Here is a 23,000-nt window from a genome sequence, read left to right as displayed (position 1 = left end):
ATTAAGTCAAATGTCATTCATTGCAGCAGACACACCTCCTAGCCGACTGCAGATGTAATTAGCAACAGATGAAGTTCACATACCATTGGTTTATATCCGCAGCAACAAAACTAGGTATGCTAACCTGGCCAAATTGACAACTGAATCTAACTAACACAACCCCCAAAATAGTTCAATGTGTATTTCCTAAAAAATAAGAACACTCTCCTACATGACCACAGTGGTACCTGTGAAAATCAGAAAAATAACATCTAATTCACAGACTCCATTCAAATTTCAACAATGTCCTTTGTATGAAAGAAAAAATAAGCTCCTCTTTTTGTCTTTTTCCTTTATGTCCAGGATGCTATCCAGATCTCACATTGCACTCAGTTGTCATGTTACTTTGGTCTCTTAAAATCTGGAAGTTCTTTAGATTTTCCTTATTTCTCATGAAAAGTACAAACCAGTAAGTTTCAGTAAACTTTCCCCCAGTATGGGTTCGTCTTTTGTTTCATCATGATTAGATTGTATAAATTTAGTAGGAAATGACACTGTGCTCTTTTCAATGCATCGTAGCAGGAGATACACAATGTTGATCTGTCCCATTATTGGTGAGATTTAACTTATATTACTTGAGTAAGATGGTGTCAGCCAAGGGTGCTAGACAAGTTCCCCCAGCCCCTGGTGTCACCACTTGTACTGATTGAGCTAACCAGGCTAGCCTCAATCTCCAGCTACAACCAAGGGGAATGAATACACTCACATTTTTAATTTTGTTGTCATAAAGATTTATGACGTAGAAAGGGTAAGGAAGATCATACATTTTATTCAACAATTTGTAACTTGCTTCATAATTTCTAAATATTTAAATGAATGGTATACGGACCTTTATTTGTATTCTTGCCCTAAAATATGCAAAAACTAGGGGTGGGCCTGTTTCCAGATGGGCTTTCCTTCACCTACGGCTTTGTTGACTTTGGCCAGAGTAGACTCTGTACATTTTGCCTGTTACATGAAGAATTAGAAGTTGAAACTTGAGTTAACTGGAATCATAATTCTGATTTATTCCAGTGATAGTTTTTCAGAACCACCTAATGTTGACATCTGTTTTAGTTTGCTAAAGCTGCTGGAACGCAATATACCAGAAATGGATTGGCTTTTACAAAGGGGATTTATTAGGTTATAAATTTACAGTGCCAAGGCCATGAAAATGTCCAAATTAAGGCATCAACAGGATACCTTCATTCAAGAAAGGCTGATCACGTCCGGGGTTTCTCTGTCACCTGGGAAGTCACATGGCATTGTCTGCTGGCCCTTCTCTCCTGGGTTTCACAATGGCTATCTCATATATATTGCATGGTTTCATTTTGAAACTACTTATAAGAAAACAGGGGCCTAGACTGTAAACTCTTACAGCGGTCACATTTAGTCCGGAGTGGTAATTCTTATTTCTGGATTTTGAGAGGCTGTTTTATATATGTATAACCTGGTATTCAGAGATAAGAACAAAGCCGATCAGGTAGGATTAAGGTAATTCAGAATACAGGGGTAAGGAAGACATTATCTGCATTTTAGAACTTCATCTACTCTTTGAGACCAAAGGAAGAAAGGTTTATTTTGTCCAGAACCTAAATTTTCTGAAGCACATAATCTAACTCAATCTGTCTAGATAGAACATTCAAACAATCCAAACACAGGGAGCCCAGAATAAGAATGAGGACCTGTAATCCTGTATAGCTTAATGTAATGCCTGGATACATCCCAGAGTACATTAAGTAGACAACCAAAAAGTATTGGCAAAGTCCCTTGAGGGATGGGAGAAAAAATATGGAATTATTAAACTTTACTGCCAGGGCAATAGGTCAAGCCCTTGATCTTTTTTTTTTTTTTTAATATTCTTATTGATAAATCTTAACACACAAACATTCCATTCATAGTGTACAATCAATGGCTCACAATATCATCACGCAGTTGTGTATTCATCACCACAATCATTTTTTAGAACATTTCCATCACTCTAGAAAAATAAATAAAAGGAAAAAACTCATACATCCCATACCCCTTACCCCTTCCTCCCTCTCATTGACCACTAGTATTTCAATCTGCCTAATTTTTTTACCCTTTATCCTGCCTCCCATTATTTATTTATTTTTTATCCATGTTTTTTACTCATCTGCCCACACCCTGGATAAAAGGTGCATCAGACACATAGTTTTCACAATCACACAGTCACACTGTAAAAGCTATATAGTTTTACAACTGTCTCCAAGAATCAAGGCTACTGGAACACAGCTCAACAGTTTCAAGTACTTCCCTCCAGTCACTCCAATGCACTATAAACTAAAAGGATGTATCTGTGTGATGCATAAGAATAACCTCTGAGATAACCTCTCGACTCTTTGAAATTTCTCAGCAACTGAAAGTCTGTTTTGTCTTATTTCTCTCTTCCCTGTTTTGGTCAAGAAGGCTTTCTCAATCCCATGATGTCAGGTCCTGGATCACTGAGAATGAGAATAGTTTGAACTGCTTTGCCATAGTAATGTGTTCTCTTTTTTGTTGGAGTCAATGAATTCTATTATTGGGCAAATAGGATTTGTTTTGTTTTCCACTTTCTTGAGACCTCCCACCTTGATTAAAGTCTAATTCAGTAGAGATGGAGGATATTCAGAGATCTGCATTTTAACAAGTACTCAAATGATTCCAATGCAAGACCACCTCTTTGAAATACTGTTAAGTGAGGGAATACTTTCTCTTGAGGTGTTTTTTGTTGTTATTGTTTTAAACCCATTTGGTTAGTTGGATGGTTCTCCTCAGTCTCCATGTGGAGAATCAGAAAAGGGAACATTGTAGTTATAATTAGCTTTAAAATAATGAAATAAAGGACTTGCAACTCAGACTAAGAAAGGAGGGAAAAGGAAGTAGAGGTCAGGGATCAGGGACAAGGATGGAGGTAAGGGAGGCAGGAAAAAAAGAGCAGTCGTTCTTTTACCACTTAAATATTTACTGAGCCCTTACTAAATGTCAGCAGTGTTATGTGCTGGAGATTCAAAGGTGCAAGCCTGATAGCAGGTCTTATTCTGAGGGAATTTACAGCCTACTGTAGGCTTAAATTGGTTGGAAGGTGCTGTGGAAATTCAGAGAGGCCCCTAACCCAGGACTGGGGCTTCATGCAGGGCCTCCTGGAGCACCCTGTGTGCTCTGGGATGGGGATAAGTCGTCCTGGGAATAGAGTCCTGGTGAGGCTGAGAAGGCTCCAGAGCAAATGCGTTCTATTTCACTCCCTCTCCTCATACACATGCATATAAATTCTCTATTAAGAGACAAGGCCCATCACTCTCTTAGCCAACTGGGCAGTTGAACTCACAGCCGTCCCCCGCTTCATGGGACATGACTCCCAGGGATGTAAATTCCCTCCTCAATGTGGCACAGAAATCCCAGGATGAGAGGGATCTGGCATCATGGGATTGAGAAATCCTTCTTGACCAAAAGGGGGAAGAGAGAAATGAGACAAAGTTTCAGGGGCTGAGCCATTTCAAACAGAGTTGAGAGGTTATCCTGGAGATTATTCTTATGCATCATATAGATATCCCTTTATAGTTTATGGTGTATTGGAGTGGCTGGAGTGAAGTACCTAAACAGTTGAGTGGTGTTCAGTAGCCTTGATTCTTGAAGATGATTGCATAACGATATAACTTTTCTAATGTGACTGTGATTGTGATAAACTTGTGTCTGATGCTCCTTTTATCCAGGGTATGGACAAATGAATAAAAAAATATGGATAAAAAATAACTAAATAATAGGTGGAAGAAGAGGTAAAATAAATTGGGTAGACTGAAATACTCAATGAGAGGGAGGGGTAAAGGTTATGGGATGTATGAGTTTTTTCTCTTTCCTTTTAATTTCTTTTTCTGGAGCAACACAGATGTTCTAAAAATGATCATGGTGATAAATGCAGAACTATGTGATGATATTGTGAGCCACTGATTTTATACCAAGTACAGATTGTATGTATGAAGATATGTCAGTAATATATATGTATATATTAATACATATATTAAAAAGAAAAGGCCCCTAGATTTACTTCTTCTTGGACACACCCACGGGGGGACCACAGCGGCCAGTGGTCTTAGTATGCTGACCTCAGAAATAACCCCAGAAATGGCAACAGCCCTCTCTGTAGGCCCGAATCTTCTTCACTTGCTCTGGGTCTTCACCGAGCTGGTTCTCCAGACCACTGGCCAGATCCTGGCTATATTTTCCAACCTTCACGTACTTCTGTCTAAGAACCAGTCTGAGATCTCGCACTGGCGCGGATTCTGCCCTGTGGTGATCACGTTTCACCTCATCCTCAAAGAGCTGTCCCGCCTTCTTGGCGAGGTTGACTTCTGCTTTCCCGGATACCACATGAGCAGATCTTCTCTCCATACTCTTAAAGGCAGTGACGGCAAAGGCTATTTTCCATTGTTCTTCGATGTTGGTGTTAGGTACTCGCAAAATGTGCTGGAACTTCTCCGGGATCACTAAAGACATGGCGCATGCAGCAGCGGCTGTTGTGTAGACCTCCTGTGAAGTCTATTTAACTTTTAAACTTTGTTTCCTTGTTTACAAAAGTAATATATCACACCCTAGCATAGAAAGTGAAAGTCTCTTGAATCTTTCCAGCTCCTGCTATTGGTGCCCCTTTTCAACCATTAGGGTCAGATCCTTTGTAGCCTCGGGAGCCCGCTACATGCAGGGTTGGTTGAGACAAGGGCAAATCCGGCGTTCCGCCCTCCAGCCAGCAGGAGGCGGTAGCAGCACGCTTTGCGTGCGGGCACCGTCTCTCTTGCACACGTCGCTCGCGTGATCCTCGGCGCTACATACTGCGCCTGCGCACGAGCTACGGTCTTTTTCCCCCCCGTAGTGCTCCTGGGCCTGCAGGTCTTTGGCGAGCCGCGGACACCGGTCTCTGTTCCGCAGGATGGTGAGTGGGTCCCTTGATTTTTGGGCTTCGGAAGCACGGGAATCGTTTTTCTTGCCCGAACGCCAGCCTGGAGCCAACCTGGCGCGGTGCAGGAGGCAGATGGCATTAGATTGCGGGCTCTGCCATGGGCCGCCGTTCCCAGCGTGGCCTAATGGCTGCCGCCCGGCGCGCGAACTTGGGGGAAGGGTCGGCGTAAAAGGGGAGCCGGAGTTGTGGCTGCAGGTTGGAGCGGGGGGCTAATGTAGTAAACAGGCTGCGGAGGTGGTGCTGGGTAGGCTGAGGAGGTATCGGCAGGCGGCTGGCCGAGGGAGAATGCATGCAGCTCGTTATCAGACTGGCAATAGGCTGGGGATACTGGAGTGGAGAGAGCCTGCGGCTCCTCTAACCCAGCTGGATCTGTTTTTTCCGGAGAGCGTCGCGGCCCTTGGGTCTGCGTTCAAGGAGCCTATTTCCGTGGGCCAAGAAAGTGGCATTCAAGCCAAAAGTGTCCGTAAGGTTTGGAGGCCGGGGGCATTAGTGGGCCCCGAAAGTAAGCTCACTTAGTTTGGAACGTGCCTCTTGCCTCGCTGTCCCCTGTTTTTAGTGATTGTTGGGATGAGACCCCAAAGGTGTGGTGCGGGAGTGGGGGTGAGTTGATACTTAGCTTATGAGGAATCGTGCTGTTGGAATCGAGTGCGACAGCTGAATGTGCTCTTGCCCAGGTGTTTTGTGGCAGGTAATTTAAGCTTTACTTTAAAAACTATATGGAAAGAGAGGGAAGGATGTAGTTTTCCGAGGTTAGGTTCTCAAAGTGGGACATAGTGTTAAGAGCTGACTGACATCTGCGAAGATTGCAGTTTAGATTAGTGCCTCACGAGAATTTGGCACAGGGATCAGTGCTGGTCCATGACCCGGAATTACAGAAACGTTTAAAAACTTAAGAGCAACGTGACAGCAGTTTTGTATTTCTCGAATCTAGTACAAAATTTGGGCCAGTGTTTTGTATGTTTTTTTTAAATTCTATTTTCCTAGTGATTCATTTTTACTGTTTTTATAAAATTTATCAGTGTATCAGATTGAAAGTGTGTGTGTGGGGGGGAATCTTTACAACCCAGATGGTTTGAGAAATTACAGTTTCTCTTGTATGGATGGTTAATTTACTCTTGTTTGTAGTTCAAGTGTTACTTTGTTACATGATTATTAACTTAAATGTCAAAATTATTATAATCTTAAACATTTACCAAGATTTTAATAATCTTTGTTTTTAAAGGGGTTTGTTAAAGTTGTCAAGAATAAGGCCTATTTCAAGAGATACCAAGTGAAATTTAGAAGAAGACGAGGTATGGTCAGTTATTTATATTTACAGTATTAAAGGAGTTTACCTTAAAGTGGAGTAGCTTTTCTTAACTTATATTTGTCTTTCAGAGGGTAAAACTGATTACTATGCTCGGAAACGCTTGGTAATCCAGGATAAAAATAAGTACAACACACCCAAATACAGGATGATAGTTCGTGTAACTAACAGGGATATCATTTGTCAGGTAAGTTATATTCTAGACTCAAGCAATAGCTGATGGTTGTGCCACCTTCACTCACTGTGATGGAGAAGATGTACTTGGGAAAGTAAAGCACGAAGGGTTGTCTGGTCTACTGCCTTGCACTCCAAAAACATTGAATGAGTGAATAGTTATTTTCCTACTAGTAGGTCTAGAGTTAGAGCATGGGAAACTGGTACATTAAAAAAAAAAACACTCCAACTGAAGATCAGTAATGTTTAGAATTCCCTAACCCAATTTAATCCAATTCCTTTTCTAATTGGAGGAAAAGAGAAACCTAAGGTGTGTTGCACTATTTAGTGGGTATGTGAGGGGATAAATTTAAAACAAGTGGTAAGTTCTTGTCTATCCTTTTTCCAGTAGAGTAATATAGTTTTTCATGGACTGAGTCCTAATTTACTGTGTGGTCTTAATGTGTTCCCTAACCATTGCTCATTAAAGAGGTAAGTAGTTGTGAGGGTTCTTATTCCTGTTTATTGTTTGATATCTGGTTTTAATAATGTGTATGAAGGTCTTCCCCACATAAAAGACCTTTCGGAAGCTAGTTTTCTGGGCTTACACAACTAAGGAGAATTTTGATGGTTAAGATATGCTGAGTCTTTAAAGAAGGAAGGTACGCCTGTTTTGGGACAAACTAATTTGTGTATAGCAATGGTTTTCTCTGTACCAAAATCAAATAACTAAACATTAAGTCCCTGAGATCTTGTAGGTCCTGTAAAAAAAGAAGATATTTAGGACAATTACTGAAACAGTGAAAGCACAGGTTCTTAATCTGGTTTTTCTCTTGATTACAGATTGCTTATGCCCGTATAGAAGGGGATATGATAGTCTGCGCAGCTTATGCTCACGAACTCCCAAAGTATGGTGTGAAGGTTGGCCTGACAAATTATGCTGCAGCATATTGTACTGGCCTGCTGCTGGCCCGCAGGGTATGTACAGAGTAATTTTTTATGTACTTTGGAGTTAGTTCATTGTTTGGAACTGTCTGTAAGATATTCATATATGGATAGGACACCTTCAGCTATGGCTTATGAAAGTATCAGTTCTTTGCAGTTAGGATAATTTTTTAATAGAAGGTTTCATTCAGATGGCAATGCATTTCCTGATAATCTAGGCAAAGGGTTGTCTTACTCTCTTCTGCTCTGTGGGTGTAACTAGACCAGCCCTGTCTGATAGAATTTTCAGTCACAGTAGAAATCTTTTGTGGTCAGCACTGTCTGGCATGGTAGCCGTAACCGTATGTAGCTAGTGTACGGGTAGTGCTACTAAGGAACTAAATTTTAAATTTTAATTAACTTTAAATGGCCACTTGTGACTAGTAGCTACCTTAGTGAATTGCACTTGCTACTCAGAAGTATGGATCTTTTAACAATCAGCATCATTTGAGAACTTTTTAAAAATGCGTAATAGTGGGGGCTCCACTCTCAACCCTCAAAATATATATTTTAATAGGATGTCCGGTTTTTTCAAATGCACATTAAACTTTGAAAAACAGTATCAAACTTTTGGAGTTGAGGAGCCAGGGACTTGGCTTGTGTTTTTTCTACAATTATCTTTGCCTCTGGGTGGCAGCAGTTTCTGTATATGCTATATTAAGTAGAAGTGGGGTGTGAATATGTGATTTTGCTTTATTGTTTTCTCAGTTACTGATCTTGTTTTGCGATGAAATTGTCAAGCATATGTATTCATGTTAGGGATACCCACGTCTTTGTTGATTATAAACATGCTTTGACTAGGGAACTTTGTCACTAGAGTAACTTGGTACAAAGGCATCGCATGTGAAACTAGCTAGGTGGCAGTGTACCTGGAGAGGAGTGTGATTAAAGAGTAGAGCCACAAACTGTATTCCTTCAGCTCGGAATCCTCCTAGGGTTTTATTTCAGATTAGACAAAAGTACATGTGATAATGCTTAATTTTCAGTTGAAATATTATAACCAAGTTACGACTGTAAAAATGTGGAAAAGTATCTCCCTTTAGTAAATGTAGCAATCAGTGTCAGTATTGTATATTCTAATCGTTGCATAAATCAAGTATGGCTGTGTAGGGGAGATTCAGGGACTGTAAAACAAAGTTGTGAGTGAACTCAAATGTCTGAAGTTTCTTTTTATGTAGTAGTTGAATGTTTCTGATTCTTAAAAGTGGATTATTGGGGTAAGTGAATGAGTGAATTGGAATGAATTTTTTTTCCAGGTGTCAGGTCATTAAAGTTGTGACCTGAGATTTTAATTTTAGAGCTGTTTGAATATATTCCAACAGATATTTACATTGGCTTCTTTTTTAATAGCTTCTCAATAGGTTTGGCATGGATAAGATCTATGAAGGCCAAGTGGAGGTGACAGGCGATGAATACAATGTGGAAAGTATTGATGGTCAACCTGGTGCCTTTACCTGCTATTTGGATGCAGGGCTTGCCAGAACTACCACTGGAAATAAAGTTTTTGGGGCTCTGAAGGGAGCTGTGGATGGAGGCTTGTCTATTCCTCACAGGTAATACAGTATTTACCACCTTAACTCAGTGCCTGAACTCCAGTAGTTTGTTTCTAACTTGTTCTCTGTTGGAATGTGGGTTTCTGGATCATTTAAAGTAGTAGTAGCTGTCATTGAATGGCTGTTAGATGCTAGATGTTGCATAAAAGGAACCTGGCAGGGTTGGGAGAAGTTTAGAGGTCAAGTAATTTGTTCAAAGATCATAGAACCACTTTTGTAATGAAACTACTATATTTTGCATATCTGAGTAACTTGATTCCACACACACACCCCAATTCATTTTCTTTTTCCATTCAGAATGAAAATTGCTTTACTAATTTCTGGCAAATTGTAGAATCTAGAATAAAAGAATGTGAGAAAAAGGCTTATGAAATATTTCTAAACTTTCAACTACAAATAAAATTGTAGGCCATTTTTAAAAACTGAAGTTCTTCATTGAACTAAGCCTTAAAGATCTATTTTGTAGTTTTTGGTACTTGAGTTTGAGGTTTTTTTCGGTTGGTGATGGTGAGTAGATACTTGAATGTGATTTACTAGCTTCTTATGGATATTTTAATGGTTGCTTTAACAACCAAAAGAAATTAATTTTTGGCCATAGGGTTTTTCTACTTTTTAATGTTTGCCTCATTTTTTTTATTGTTTATATATATATATATATACACACACATATATATAGCACAAATTTGCCATTTTAACCATTAAGTGTACTGGCCATGGGTGTTTTGTAAAAAGCCTAAATGTAACCTAACTGGACCTATACTGTTACAATAGAGCATTAAATTAATTTATAAGGACATGTCGGGTCTCTTTCAAGTCATTAGTGGGATGCAAGTGTACCAAGAGCATTCTCATTTGACTGTTTCATTACCTGTGATCTTGGACAAATCACTTATTGCCATGTATTTTGAAGGCACTGCTGAGAAATTCTAGGATTTTCTGGAATAGAATGAAACTTCATGCAGAACTAAATTTTGTAGTGGGGGAGAACCTTGGTTCATTGACAGGCATGCTTTACTATCTTCGAATTCAGAGACATCAGCTGCTGAATGATGATATCCCACTAACTGAGCAGTCAGTAGTTGGTCCTTTGGTTGCATATGATGCAGTTAATTGTTTCAAGACGGGACTGATGGCAGCTACTCTATAGTGAATGAAATGAATTCCTGCTGGTAAACTGATTTCAGTCAGTGTACACTAAAATATGAAAAACTTTATTTTAGTACCAAACGATTCCCTGGTTACGATTCAGAAAGCAAGGAATTCAATGCAGAAGTACATCGGAAGCACATCATGGGTCAGAATGTTGCAGATTATATGCGTTACCTAATGGAGGAAGATGAAGATGCTTACAAGAAACAATTCTCTCAATACATAAAGAACAACGTAACTCCAGACATGGTAAAAATTTACCTAAACATGCCTGTATTGGTTGGTTTATAGAACCAGGTTTATTTATTTTCGGTAGATACAGTCTTTTATTTATTTCAGATTAGCAAGTGGAAGTTAAATGTGGGCATGCTTGTAGTTACAGATAGATTCAGATAAGCTATCTTTGACTTCAAATGAAATTAGGGTTTTAGAGGAAGGTTGTTTAACAGGTTAGGTAGGCTAGACTTGTCAACATGCTTTTAGGAATTTGGATGCTTTTAGCATCTAAAGCCTTTGGTGCTTTTTATGCATTTGGCTGTTCTCTAGTCATAGATGTCATTTATTTGATCATAGTTATAATCTGTTCAGCTTGATGTGAGGTACTAGTTGCTAAACTTAACTAATTTTGAAGCTTTGGGGAGAGAAGGCTCCTAACCATAGCAAAATTTGTCCTATTTTCTGAATGTTTCAAGCATGGACACAGAAAGATACGTAGTTTCAATCACAGCTCAGCATGAACATTTACTAAACTAAGTTTGATGTTGGAAATGTATCAGCTTTAAGGTTGAAAATTTGAAGATACTACCAGTTTTGAAATTATAGTGAAAAATTAGAAAACAAAAATCATTGCTTATAACTGTTACATGTGTAAAATTGTGGACATACTGATATGATGTATCAAATAACTTTTTTAGGTTCTTTTTTATTTTTGCATACTAGCTTCTATTTTAGCACAGCTTTAGCCATGAAAAGATATTTTTTAAGTGCTATACTGGTAGCACAGGTGCATGTTAATCTTTACATGCATATGTTCCTTTAAATTACTAGCCACATCACCCTGGTTCAAGCCTTTTATGCTTTTAGACTGATTCTCCTTGGCCTGTTCAGTTTTAACTCCTAAACTGTATCTTGGCTTGGGTCAGGTAAAACTTGCTCAATACTTTCCAAATTACCAATCTGTGCTTTCAGATTTTTATTTCCTAACGCTTTAATATGCATGCTATATAGCAGTCTGGCTAATGTACTTTTCCAGCTGGCTTATTAATTTTATTTACAGTGGGCACTTTTGCCATGGGTGCCTACTGAAGTGCTCTAAAGAAATATCTCTCCAATGGGAAGTGATCTTTATCTAAACTCATAGTATTGTTTCCATACGTTGTTATATTTCTTATTTGGTCTCTTGGAAGGTAGGAACTAAGTTGCTTACATTTGTTAAATGAATACATGAAGCAGATTTATTAAATATAGTGGACACCCGTAATAATAATAAAGAGTACTAAAAAGAGTACTAAAAGTGACTTTTAGAAAAGTAACTTAAGGATTCAGACTCAGATATTTGTTCACAGCATTATTCACAATTGCCAAAAGATGGAACCAACCCATGTGTCTATCAACTTAGGAATGGATAAACAAAATGTATGTACGTACAATGGAATATTCAGCTGAGATAAGGAAAGAAGTTCTGATACATGTGACAACATGGATGAACTTTGAAGACATGTTGAGTCAGGTTACACACAAAGGGACAAATATTGTATAATCTCAATGATATGAAATATTTAGGATAAACTCAGAGTTAGAATCTAGAATAGGTTACGGGGAGGGTAGGGAATAGGGAGTTGATGCTTAAATTGTACAGTTTCTGTTTGGGATGATGGAATAGTTTGTTAATGGATGGTAGTGATGGTGGCACAACATTGTGAACATAATTAACAGTACTGAATTACATATGTAATTAAAAGGGGAAATTTCAGGTTTTTACATGTTACTAGTATAAAAAATTTTAAAAACCCATAAAATTATGCAACACAGTGAACTTTAAGATAGATCAAGTATTGTAGTTAATAGTACAATTATTAAAATGTACTTTCATCATGTGTAATAAATGTATCATACTAATGGAAGGTAAATAATAGAGTGGCATATTAAATAAAACCTTGCGTTTTGTGCTTTTTTTTTTTGAAAACTCTCATTTCTAAATTTAAAAAAAAAAAGGTAGTTCAGGGTATAATGCAGCAAACATTGGGAAATTTTAGAGACCCGGAATGCCTTAATATTCTTTAGGGAGTTCTATTTGTCATTAGATCTTCATAATGAACATTCAGGTATTTTACAGCTTCTCTGCTTGACTTGATCTTCCACTGGATCAAAGAGAAACAATTCAAAGTGATGCAACTTTTTGAGTTGTAATAATTCTGCCCAATAAGATCTCATCAGGGTTTTCTAAGAAAATTAAGACTACCCTCTGGTTTCAGAGGGCCTAATACTGCTGCCAGATAGATTTACCAGCTATTGACAGAAAATGTAAATCTGGAAAATGTAAGAGGACAGAAATGAATTTGGCAATTGTTTGTTGATCCCAAGGTCAGTGTCTAGTTCTCAGCCCTCTTTTAAGTTATGTCGTGTTGTCCCAGATACTCTTAACTACTTGAATGCTTTGTTTTTGCATGTATCATTAGTTGAGTGAAAGTATTTTGTTCAGACACTATTAAAATGAGTGTAGTGTTTGTTTCTGCAGAAACCATTTTGCTATAAACTTGAACAATAATTTATTAGAAGGTGGGTACATTTAGAAATTTAAGCAGATACCAACATTAACTTTGTTTAGTTCCTTTTGAAAATATGGCTTAGGACAAAATTGAGCAAATGGTAGACTATAGCACATTATATTAATCATTTAGGCCTACTGAAGTGAAACCAAGTACTGTTTGAATTCCTTTGTTTCAGATGGAGGAGATGTATAAGAAAGCCCATGCTGCTATTCGAGAGAATCCTGTCTATGAGAAAAAGCCTAAGAAAGAAGTTAAAAAGAAGAGGTATGTGTTTTGTTTGTAAGAAAGGGGTTAGAGGTGGTTCTCCACTGCCTTTTTCTTCTAGTGGGTCAGACTCTCAGTGTCGGTGTGCAAACTCGATCACTAGCTCTGCATGAAGTTGCAGAAGCAAGGGGAACCAGGTTTGCTAAAGTAATTGGCGGTGATAGAAATGTATTAGCTTCAGTAAATACTGAGGTGGCCCATTCTATCCTGATACAGTATAACTATCAGTTTGTTGCATTTTTTATTGACTACCTAAAGAAAAGAGTTGGCTTCTGTTGAAATGTTTCAATCTGGGAGTGGATTTCACCATGTTAGTAACATTACATTTTTATGATCCTTGGCCCTGTGTGGTAATAGCACATCATAGGAAGTTGGGGGTAGGGAAAGAACACGAGTTAGAATTTGGATTATTCGACCTCCATCTGATTAGAAAGTCTGTGTCTTTTTTTTTCAGTCACAATTTAAGTCTTTATTTGCTTTAGCTGTGAATTTAAAAAATAATATTTGTCTTATTTTACTTTGTTGTTTCATAGGTGGAACCGTCCCAAAATGTCTCTTGCCCAAAAGAAAGATCGGGTAGCTCAGAAGAAGGCAAGTTTCCTCAGAGCTCAGGAGCGGGCTGCTGAGAGCTAAACCAAACTGCAATTTTCTAAGAAGACTTTTCAGATAAAGACAATAAATTTACCAACCTTCTATTTCTGTGTTAAACTCTTGTGTTTTGAAGTTGTAGGAAATACCTTGAAATATAAGAGTATGGCAGTTATTTTCTCCAAGAAACAAGTATAATTTTTCCAGAAAAAAAGTTTTATCTTCATATTTACTCCAACAAAGTTCAACATCTACTTCTTGGGCTTCTCTTCTCCCTAACAGTTCAGCTCTTCCTAAAAAAATCTGGCAAGCAACAGACCAACCATCAGTAAATAATTATTCCATCCATTTATTATAACCAGATGATTAATGGGAAGAAAAAGTACCTTCAGAGTATACCGTCTTAAAACTGGTGTTAACCATGGCTTTAATTTTTTTTGAGAAACTGTCCAATGAAGTACACACAACTTTAACACTCACTTTGGCCAGGTGAAAACTTACAGCAGAAAATTATGGGTCATTTCTACAAAAAGATGTGTTAAATTTTGTGGAGACGTTGAAAGATACATGCCAAATCTGAATATACATATTTGAAAATAACATAAAAGGAGCAAATAATAGCTCTATAAACCAAGTTTACATGGAAATTTTTTTTTACATGCTTCTTAAAAAAAAGCCCTTTGGCCAACAGGAAATACTGTTTAGAAATGGAAAACTACTCGAGTCTTGCCTTTCACATAATTGAGGATATATGGGTCTGGGATGGGTCTTAAGATGGCATTTTTGAAGGGCTCACTAGGTTGGTTGATTCTAAATGGAATTTTATTTAGGATGAAAAATTCACCAAGTTTTGGCTGCTAAAATAAGTGGTTACATATTGTCAAGTAGAACACTTAGCTGAAGGATTTTGAATTTTAAAAGGGTCAGTTAAAGCCACTTGAAACATTCTGAAACACATACTTGATGTCGAAATGTTTAAAATGTGTGTATAAGTTTGTAGTACAACAACCCGTGTTATTAACCCAACATGTTTTATGGAAGTAAGTTTACCTACTTTGCAGTCTTAATTTCTGTTAATGTGCAAACTTTACCATGCTAAGACTTTAGTAAATTTATAAATTCCCTTAAACAGCAGCTTCAGTGCAAACAATTTTTCCAGCAATGGTATTTTGGCTAACATGAATCTACAAATTGGACTCACTGTTGATGTCTATGGAATGAGGCTTTTCATAGCATATTTTTTATTTTTTTAAAAGTCTTAAGTCAAAGTATAGTTACACCGTGAATGCACTGGGAAATGTAACAGCTTCTCAAAGGGCAGGAGTGAAATCTTGGTCCTGTTGATCCTGTACATTCTGATACTTAGTAATCGTATGTATTTTGGGATGGTGGTTTCTCAGCTATGCCCAGGGGAAAGAAGGTCAGTACAAGTAATTGGCAGGGATCTCTGGACCAGAAGCCATTAAAAATTTGTCTTTTCAGAAGTGGTAAGTTTCCTATAATGGTAACAATGTCCAAATGAACTAAGAGTCGTTGGTGTAGGAAATTTTCTTCCACAGCAATGTCTTTAGATTATTTAGTATTAAAGAATGTTCCATTTCCATTTGATTTGCTGTGACTTTGAGAGCAATACAAGAATAAAGCTGCTTTTCTAATTCTTCACGAATTTCACTTGGAGCACCACGCAACAGGTAGTCTTTGAGTAACTGACAGGCTTTTGCCAGGTTCGGCTGTATCACTTCTGAAGTACACTTCATTGTACTCAGATCACAGCTAGTTCTACAATCTGTGCCATAGATACAGTCCAAATCGGACTCACAGTGACGATCCTTAATAAGTTCTTTAAGGTTTGTCTCTGGCACAATTTTTCTCATGTCCACCATTTTCAGATCGTACTTATCATTATATCCTAGGTTTTTGGCACTAGTATCACACATGAGGAAGTTTCCATAGGGGCCGTGGAAAACATCTTCCACAAATTCTAGAAGTCCTATGGCTATTTTTGCCTTTCTAGGCCATGATGGTGTGAACAATTGATCCATGCTTCTTCTGAATCCAGATGGAATAAAAAGCTCAATGACCCATGGAAGGCTTATTCCATAAAGAGAGGTATATTCAACACTTTCCATTACGTATAGGTCACCACAGAATCCCATTAATTTTGGGGTATGTTCTTTATCTTGAAGTATTACCATGAGGAGAAATTCATTTAATTGAAGAAGTGCCCAGGCTGACTTTGCTTCTCCCAAGGAAACCTGGCCATCTTTGTCTCCATCAGCTACTGTCAAGATGAGATTAACCAGTTCAGAGAGGTTTCCTTGATCACCCAACTTGGCCTAGTAAAGATAAGGATTTGATCAATTTTACAGGAGGAATGAAAAAAAGAAAAAATGTAACAAGTTTGTTTATGGGGGTTGTTACCATGCTAATAATTTTGCTACTGAATCCCCATTCCCCATAAGGGAACACGTTACATCTTCAAATATTTACTATGCTTCATAAATGAAGCAGAACCATGTTTTATGTGATGACAGGGATCTCTGAATTAGATAACGTTTTTAAAAAGCTCAGTTTTTTTTCCAGAAGTGGTGAGTTTCCTACAATGGTAACAATGTCCAGATGAATAGACTTGGTATACTTTGCTAAATTTTTAAATTAAGAAATGGCCACTGGGATTCCCCGTAACTCTTAGACCCTTAGGTAAATATAGTTAACCAAGATACTAAATACATCCTTTTCTGTTCATGCATTTACTTGCAAAATTGCAGTAGGATGTACCCAAATCCAAAGTTATGAGTTAACTGAATTATATTCTCTTGTTTTTAGTTACCACATTAACAGAACTATTTTGTTCAAGTTGTATAGTTCCTAAGGATTTGGCTATTAAGGGTCCCTGGGATAAATCTGAAAATGTAAAATGGCCAAAGGAAAAGATATTGAGTGAAAGAGCAATAAAAATTGAGAAAAAGGAAGTTCTTCCCCAAACTATTTTCATTGTTAAATATTTCATCTTTACTATATGAGCAGTCCTTTAAAATTTTTAATTTTTAGCAATTGCAATCAGTTTTATTTCTCCTTTTGATGTGTACCTATTATGTCAAATTATACAGCAGTGCATCCGTATATAGACATTTTTGGCTACTATAAAAAATTAAAGTTAACATCCCCCAAGACACATTTTTTTCTGAATTATTTCTCAGGATGGAGCCCTCAGATTTTATGGCTGAGGATAAGGTCCTGCCAACTCTTCTAGAAGAGTACACTGCTTCACACTAGCAAACGTAAATGCAATTACTTACTTTAAAGAGACTGTAGACCATTTCTTTGAATTTCTGTACAGTAGTTCCCCTAGTTGGCTTATCAAACAGAACTATTTCTTTTCTCGGTTCCAGTTCAGTTCCAAAATCAAGATGAACTGCTTGTTCCATCTGACATTTCACAACACCTGGTAGATTATCCCAAATCCCTAAATACATCTATGTGGAAAACAATGACATGTTATGTATTAGGCTAAGAGGAAAATTAAAAAAATACAACACTATTTTTGGGGTGCTTTTCTATAAAACAAAAATAAACAGCCCCAAAACAGATTGAGCTGTGATTTTTTTAATTGCAAATTTGAAATTATACTCCATGGCCTTTTTCCCTTAAATTATGAATTTTATTATAAAACTAATAATGCACACCTAACATTTTAAAGTCAAACTACCCAAAAGGAAGGCAAAAAGCAAAGTTTTCCTACATAGCATTTTCCTAATCTCACTTCCCAGAAATAATCACTATTATCTAGCTATTTATCAAACATTATATAGTGCTTACTATGTGCAATGGTCTAATTTATTATTTTAATTCCTTGTAACAATGCTATGAGGTAGATACAATGCTATGAGAGATATGATGGGAAAACGGAAGCAGAGAGACGGGAAGCAACTTGCTGAAAGCCACACAATAAATAGCAATGCCAGCAATTAAACCCAGGCAGTCTAACCCCAGAGCTCATGGTCCTAACTAAGCTAGGCTGCCTCATATATAAAAAAACAGCTTTATATGCTCTACATATAAAGCAAATAGTGCCATATTAAGTATATTAATCCAAAAAGAACTGATTATATCATTCCCCTGCTTCAAACACTCCAATAGATACCCAATTGAGTTACAATAAGGTCCAAAATCCTTACCATTGCCTGGTAGGCTCTATGTAGCTGGCCTGGCCTATGTCTCTAACCTCATCTTGTACCATTTACTCTTTTTTTTTTTTTTTTTTTTTGTCTAAGCTACACTGGTCTTTCTGTTCCTTGAACCTACCAAGCTTGTTCTGCTTCATGGTCTGCTTCACTTGTTGGTTCTGACTGGAAAGCACTCTTCCCCAGATCTTCATTTCTCTGGTTCCTTCATATCACTGAAGTCTCAGCTCAGAAGTCACCTTAGAAAGGCCTCCCCTGACCCCTTATGTAGAACAGATTCTCCTCCACCCTAGGTCACTCTCTAACCCATTCCCCTATTTTATTTACTTCATAGTCTTTAGCACTGTCTGAAATGATCGTATTCATAACCACTTTATTTATTTATCAGCTCATTTATTAACTGTCCTCTCCCACATTAAAACAAAAGCCATTTTAAACCACAGTAAGACAAAAGCCACATGAGACTTGTTTATCTTGTCCCCATGGTCTCTCCCAGTGCCTCGAGCAGTGTCTGGCATGTAGTGGACACTCAGATGTTGGACTCTGTTTCAGAAAGCCTCTTAAACATAATTAATATTGTCAACTTAAAATTTATTTAAAATTTCTAAAGGAATAAAAGGAACATTAAAATTACAGAACATTCCACACCCAAGGATAAACAGTGTTTATGTTTTGTTGTATTTTCTACTAGTCCAATACAATCCTATTATTTTTATTTATATTTCTTTGGTGATAAATGAGGTGAACATTTATTTCATTATGTTTACTAGCCAATTGTAGTTCTTCTCTTGTAACCTCATCCTGTGCTTTGCCCATGCCTGTAATTCGTCATTCAGGTATGAGCTCAAATACTGTCTCAGAAGGCCTTCCCTGATCACCTTCTCTCATATATATCTCTACTGTCTCCCTCACCCTGTGTATCTCCTTAAAGAACATGCCACTTTCTATAATTACTTTGATTTTTTATTTATCTGTCAACTGTTTGTTCTCCTCTGCACCCCCCAGAAGAATTTAACGTCTTTATTGAGGGAAGTTATCTTGTCTTGTGTGATTCACTATTGTAATCTGAGTAATTGAACCAGTATTTGGAATATACTGGGAATGTGGGATCAATAAATATCTGTTGAATTAATCGAAGCATACAAAATTGACAAATATTTACTATCCTAAAGCTCTGGTTCAAGAATTATTTTAATAATGCTTTTAGTTTAAAGTAAAATTAAGAGGGCATATAAATCTGAAATGTTTACTCATAATGTCCATACCTGATTGTTGGGCTTGGTTGATAAGCATTTTCCAAAGTAAAGAGTTTCTGTAACACAAAGGCTATTACATGCAGGCCCATCAATAACTCCAGTCTTGTACTTGTCACACTAAACAACAGAAAATGAAAAAGTAGTTAATAGAAAAATGTGCATAATAAAGACACAATAAAGAGGTATCTATATTCTTTTAGAGAAAGTGGTGTGGTGGAAAGAATTCAGGCTTTGGATTTGGACGAACCTGGATTTGAATCCAAGCTTGCTAGATATATGATGATAGGAAAGCAACCTAATTTCTTTGAGCTCCAGTTTCCCTATTTGTAAAAAAAGAGAATAATATCTACATACCTAAATGAGATACTGTCAGTGTCTGCTATATCTGTAGCACAGAGCTGACCCATCATAAATATTTGGTATTATTAACTCTCTTTTAAAGACATATATACCCATCGGTCATTGTTGTGAATATTTATCTATCTGCAAAAGAGTACATTCTTTTTCTTTCTGGTTTACAACACTTCTTAGAATAAAGTCCCAGGTTTAGCAGTCAAAAAAAGAATGAGTATCTTTATCGCTCTTGCTTAATATTGCAACACCATTTCCAATAGAGTTGTTTACATTTGCATTTTGGGAGGAGAGGCATAAAATCAAAGGAAATTTGTGATTTTGCTTATTTTTCTGTCTTGTCTAAAAAATTACCTGAACTCAGCCCTCTTACTGTGACATATATAATAATGCCTAATATTGTAGAGTGTTCACCATTTCAAATTGCAACACTGATTCCTGTTTTACAAATAAGGGAACTGAAATTCAGGGAAATTAAGTGGCTTGAGTAGATGAGTTAGAAATCATTCAAATCTGCCTTCTGCTCTCTCAGTGGTAACGAAATAGATCAGCTGTGCCCTGACAGTAAAAACAGCAGTACAGGCTCCCTGTGGTCCCTACAGATCAATGTTCCAGACACGTAAAACTGGCCCTGCTACTTCTAAGCCTCCAGAATCCAAGGCTTGCCATGGAAGGACATGGCTGGGTGGGGCCCGATGTTCTAGCCGAAGGTTTAGCAAATGGCAATTTCAGTCACTAGGATTGAGAAGCCAATACCCTCACCCTTTTGTAACAGGTTTATCGAGATATAATTTACATACCAGACAAGCCTATACTTAAAAGTGTAAGTGGAGTCAATGGTTTCTAGCATATTCGCAGAGTTGTACAGCCACCACCACAATTTCAGAGCATTTTCATCACCCTCAGTAGAAACTCCATCATCCCAAATCTCCCCACCCTCAGGCAACTCCCAGTTCCCTTTTGGGATTTTTAAATTTTTATTTCAGAAACTTAGAAGACAAGCTAGAGTTTTTTTCTTTTATAAATGAAAGAATATCTTTACTATAAAAAAATTGGAAATACAGAGAGGCAGTGGAGGAAAGGAAAATCACATATTGTACCGTCAACTCAGAGATAATCACTGTTAATAACCTGGTATAAAATTCTTTTATTAAATAAATTTATCTTCAAAACTCAAAATTGTAACACATGTTCACCAAAAAACTGGAATTATACAAATACATATAAAGAAACAACAACAACAACAACAATAATTTCCTCTACCTCCAACTCCGTGAATTAACAGCTTGTTTTAGGCAGGGTTCTGTAGAGAACTGGATCAACAAGATCCAGTTATGTCTTAGTTTTTAATCTATCTTTAGATAATAACTGTGTGTGTGCGCGTGTGCGCACACGTGCGCATGTGTGTGTGTGTACTAAGAGATTTATTTTAAGGAATTGACTCAAATGACTTTAGGGGTTGGCAAGTCCAAATTCTGTAGAGCAGGTCAGTAGGTTGGAAATTCCAATAAAGGTGATGTTGAAGTCTTGAGCCCAAGTTCCTCAGCATATGAAATATGTTCTGTTAAAAGCTGATGTTGGAGTCTTCAGGTTGAAAATGTTCTCATCCTTCGATGCCTCAGTTCTCGCTCATAAGGCCTCTATCCAACTGGATGAGACATACCCACATTACGGACATGGTCTCCTTTAATTACCATCAACTGACTGAGAAACTATTTCCATCTACAAAATAACTTCAGAGCAACAACCAGGCCAGTATCTGATCTAGCCAATTTGACACATAAAATTAATCATCACACCAGTGACAATAGCTTTTTCATGTTCAGACAAACATACTTGCACTATATAGATTTTTAAATATTTATTTTTAATGGGATCATGCTACACATTCTGCTCTACAACTCGTCTTTCTTGTTTAATAATGTGAAAAAATAATAATGTCCATCACTCCAAGTCAAGATCTGAATCCCACTCATATTCCACCCAAGGAAAGTACGACAATTTATTCAACCATTTCCTGATTAATGCCATTAAATTTTCCCTCCCCCCAGTTTTTTGCATGATAGATAATGCTACAAAACAACGGTACTTGTATCTGTATCTCTATATAGGGTGCTTTTATTCCTAAAGGTTAGATTTTTCACAGAGAGATCAGTGTCAAACGGTGTGCATATCTGTACTTTTAGCAGATTTTATCTTTCCCAAAAAAGATTACAGAAACTCACTTTCTCATTGGCTGTAATAAGTACTTGTTTTCCTATATCCTCTATAGCCTGGAATGTTGCTACTTCTTTTTAATTTGCGTCAATTGGTAGGTGAAATAAACAGTATCTCATTTTGCTTTATTTTTCATTTCTCTGACTTCTAATGAGGTTGAGACTTTTTTTTCAATGTGATATTGGAGATGTGGTTCCCCCTTTTAAAAATATGATTTATATCATTTTCCCACTGAGTTATGTTTTTCTTATCAAATTAAAGTAGTCCCTTGTATATTTAAAAGAGTAAGTGTCTGTCATACTTTATGTGTTTCAATTATTGGACTTTGTTGAGTATTTTGTCATATACATTAAAAAAAAAACTTTCATGCAACCAAATATATCCATCTCTTCTTTTAGGTTTTTGTCCTGCTTAGGAATATATTCTCTAAATATTTTCCAAAATATTCTTTTTTTCCACACTGAAGGATTTAATCCACCTTGGAATGTATTTTTGTTTATAATGATGAAATGAACTAGTAAACTATCTGAAAAACGGAGCTATCACATTGGCTCTTTTTTCCTAAAATACCCATTTTTCATTTTGTTATCTTAATAAATTAGGAAGACCTCCAAACAATACTAAGCAATAATGATTATAGTAGGCAACTCTGTCATATTCTCAATATTAATGGAAATAATGATTGCATTGGTTTTAAATTTACATTTATCATACTTAAGTGCTTTCCTGCTTCTCTTATTTTCCTTAGATTTTTTAAAATTTGGAATTTAGTCCCTGCCACGGTAAATACATTATTTTGTTTGGCAAAATTTTTATCCTTCTGTACCCAGAATTAAAAAGAAAAAAATATTTTGGAATTATTTTAGATTTACAGAAAAGCTGCAATGACAATAGAATTCCTGTGTACCCCTCAATCATTGTCTCTTATTGTTAGCATCCTACATCACTATGGTACACTTGTCAAATCAAAACATTGGTACATGCCTATTAACTATTCTTAGACTTTATTTGGATTTCACCCGTTTTTCATCAATGTCCTCTTTCTGTTCCAGGATCCAATCCAGGGTGCACTTTGCTTTTAGTTGTCATTTCTCCCCAGTTTACCCTCATGTTTGAGTTTCTCAGTCTCCTTGTTTCGTGACTTTGTCAGTATCCTGTACAACATCCAAAGAATCTCCCAATCTTGGTTCATCTGACATTGTTCTCACAATTACATGTGGGCATGGGCTTTTGGGAAGAATACTACAGAGGT

General features: G+C 37.0%; 2 protein-coding genes, 2 non-coding genes and 1 pseudogene across 6 annotated transcripts in view; 3 read left to right on the top strand and 2 right to left on the bottom strand.

Annotated features, from left to right (window-relative positions):
• Positions 1-4,059: 4,059 nt before the first annotated feature.
• On the bottom strand, positions 4,060-4,512 carry LOC143649453 (small ribosomal subunit protein uS13 pseudogene; annotated as a pseudogene).
• A 323-nt stretch (positions 4,513-4,835) lies between these two features.
• RPL5 (ribosomal protein L5) lies at positions 4,836-13,860 on the top strand. Its single transcript, XM_077120260.1, has 8 exons — positions 4,836-4,945; positions 6,195-6,264; positions 6,350-6,465; positions 7,275-7,409; positions 8,766-8,968; positions 10,189-10,366; positions 13,064-13,152; positions 13,686-13,860. The coding sequence occupies exons 1-8, from the start codon at positions 4,943-4,945 to the stop codon at positions 13,783-13,785; spliced, it is 894 nt and encodes a 297-aa protein (XP_076976375.1). The 5' UTR covers positions 4,836-4,942; the 3' UTR covers positions 13,786-13,860.
• LOC143651093 (small nucleolar RNA SNORD21) lies at positions 10,010-10,105 on the top strand. The gene has a single exon (XR_013159832.1). It is a non-coding gene; the product is annotated as a small nucleolar RNA SNORD21 (small nucleolar RNA).
• On the top strand, positions 13,237-13,370 carry LOC143651096 (small nucleolar RNA SNORA66). Its single transcript, XR_013159834.1, has one exon. It is a non-coding gene; the product is annotated as a small nucleolar RNA SNORA66 (small nucleolar RNA).
• Positions 13,861-14,198: 338 nt separating the features above from the next.
• DIPK1A (divergent protein kinase domain 1A) overlaps positions 14,199-23,000 on the bottom strand; it is a 146,869-nt gene continuing 138,067 nt past the window's right edge. For all 3 annotated transcript variants that reach the window (XM_077120256.1, XM_077120258.1, XM_077120259.1), the window contains 3 exons: positions 19,190-19,297; positions 17,040-17,216; positions 14,199-16,076 (listed from right to left, as the gene is read on the bottom strand). In XM_077120256.1, the coding sequence (XP_076976371.1) occupies positions 15,264-16,076; positions 17,040-17,216; positions 19,190-19,297 (1,098 nt within the window). In that variant the 3' untranslated portion in view covers positions 14,199-15,263. The remainder of the gene's footprint in view (positions 16,077-17,039; positions 17,217-19,189; positions 19,298-23,000) is intronic.

The sequence above is a fragment of the Tamandua tetradactyla genome, chromosome 11, assembly GCF_023851605.1.
Source record: "Tamandua tetradactyla isolate mTamTet1 chromosome 11, mTamTet1.pri, whole genome shotgun sequence".
NCBI classification, from domain to species: Eukaryota; Metazoa; Chordata; class Mammalia; order Pilosa; family Myrmecophagidae; genus Tamandua; species Tamandua tetradactyla.
This window is presented reverse-complemented; position numbering and strand designations above follow the sequence as displayed.

Excerpts from the sequence above, each read along its gene's own strand:
- RPL5 (XM_077120260.1), top strand. Across the intron at positions 7,410-8,765 it reads GCCTGCTGCTGGCCCGCAGG|CTTCTCAATAGGTTTGGCAT; the intron begins GTATGTACAGAG and ends CTTTTTTAATAG. Across the intron at positions 10,367-13,063 it reads ACAACGTAACTCCAGACATG|ATGGAGGAGATGTATAAGAA; the intron begins GTAAAAATTTAC and ends CCTTTGTTTCAG.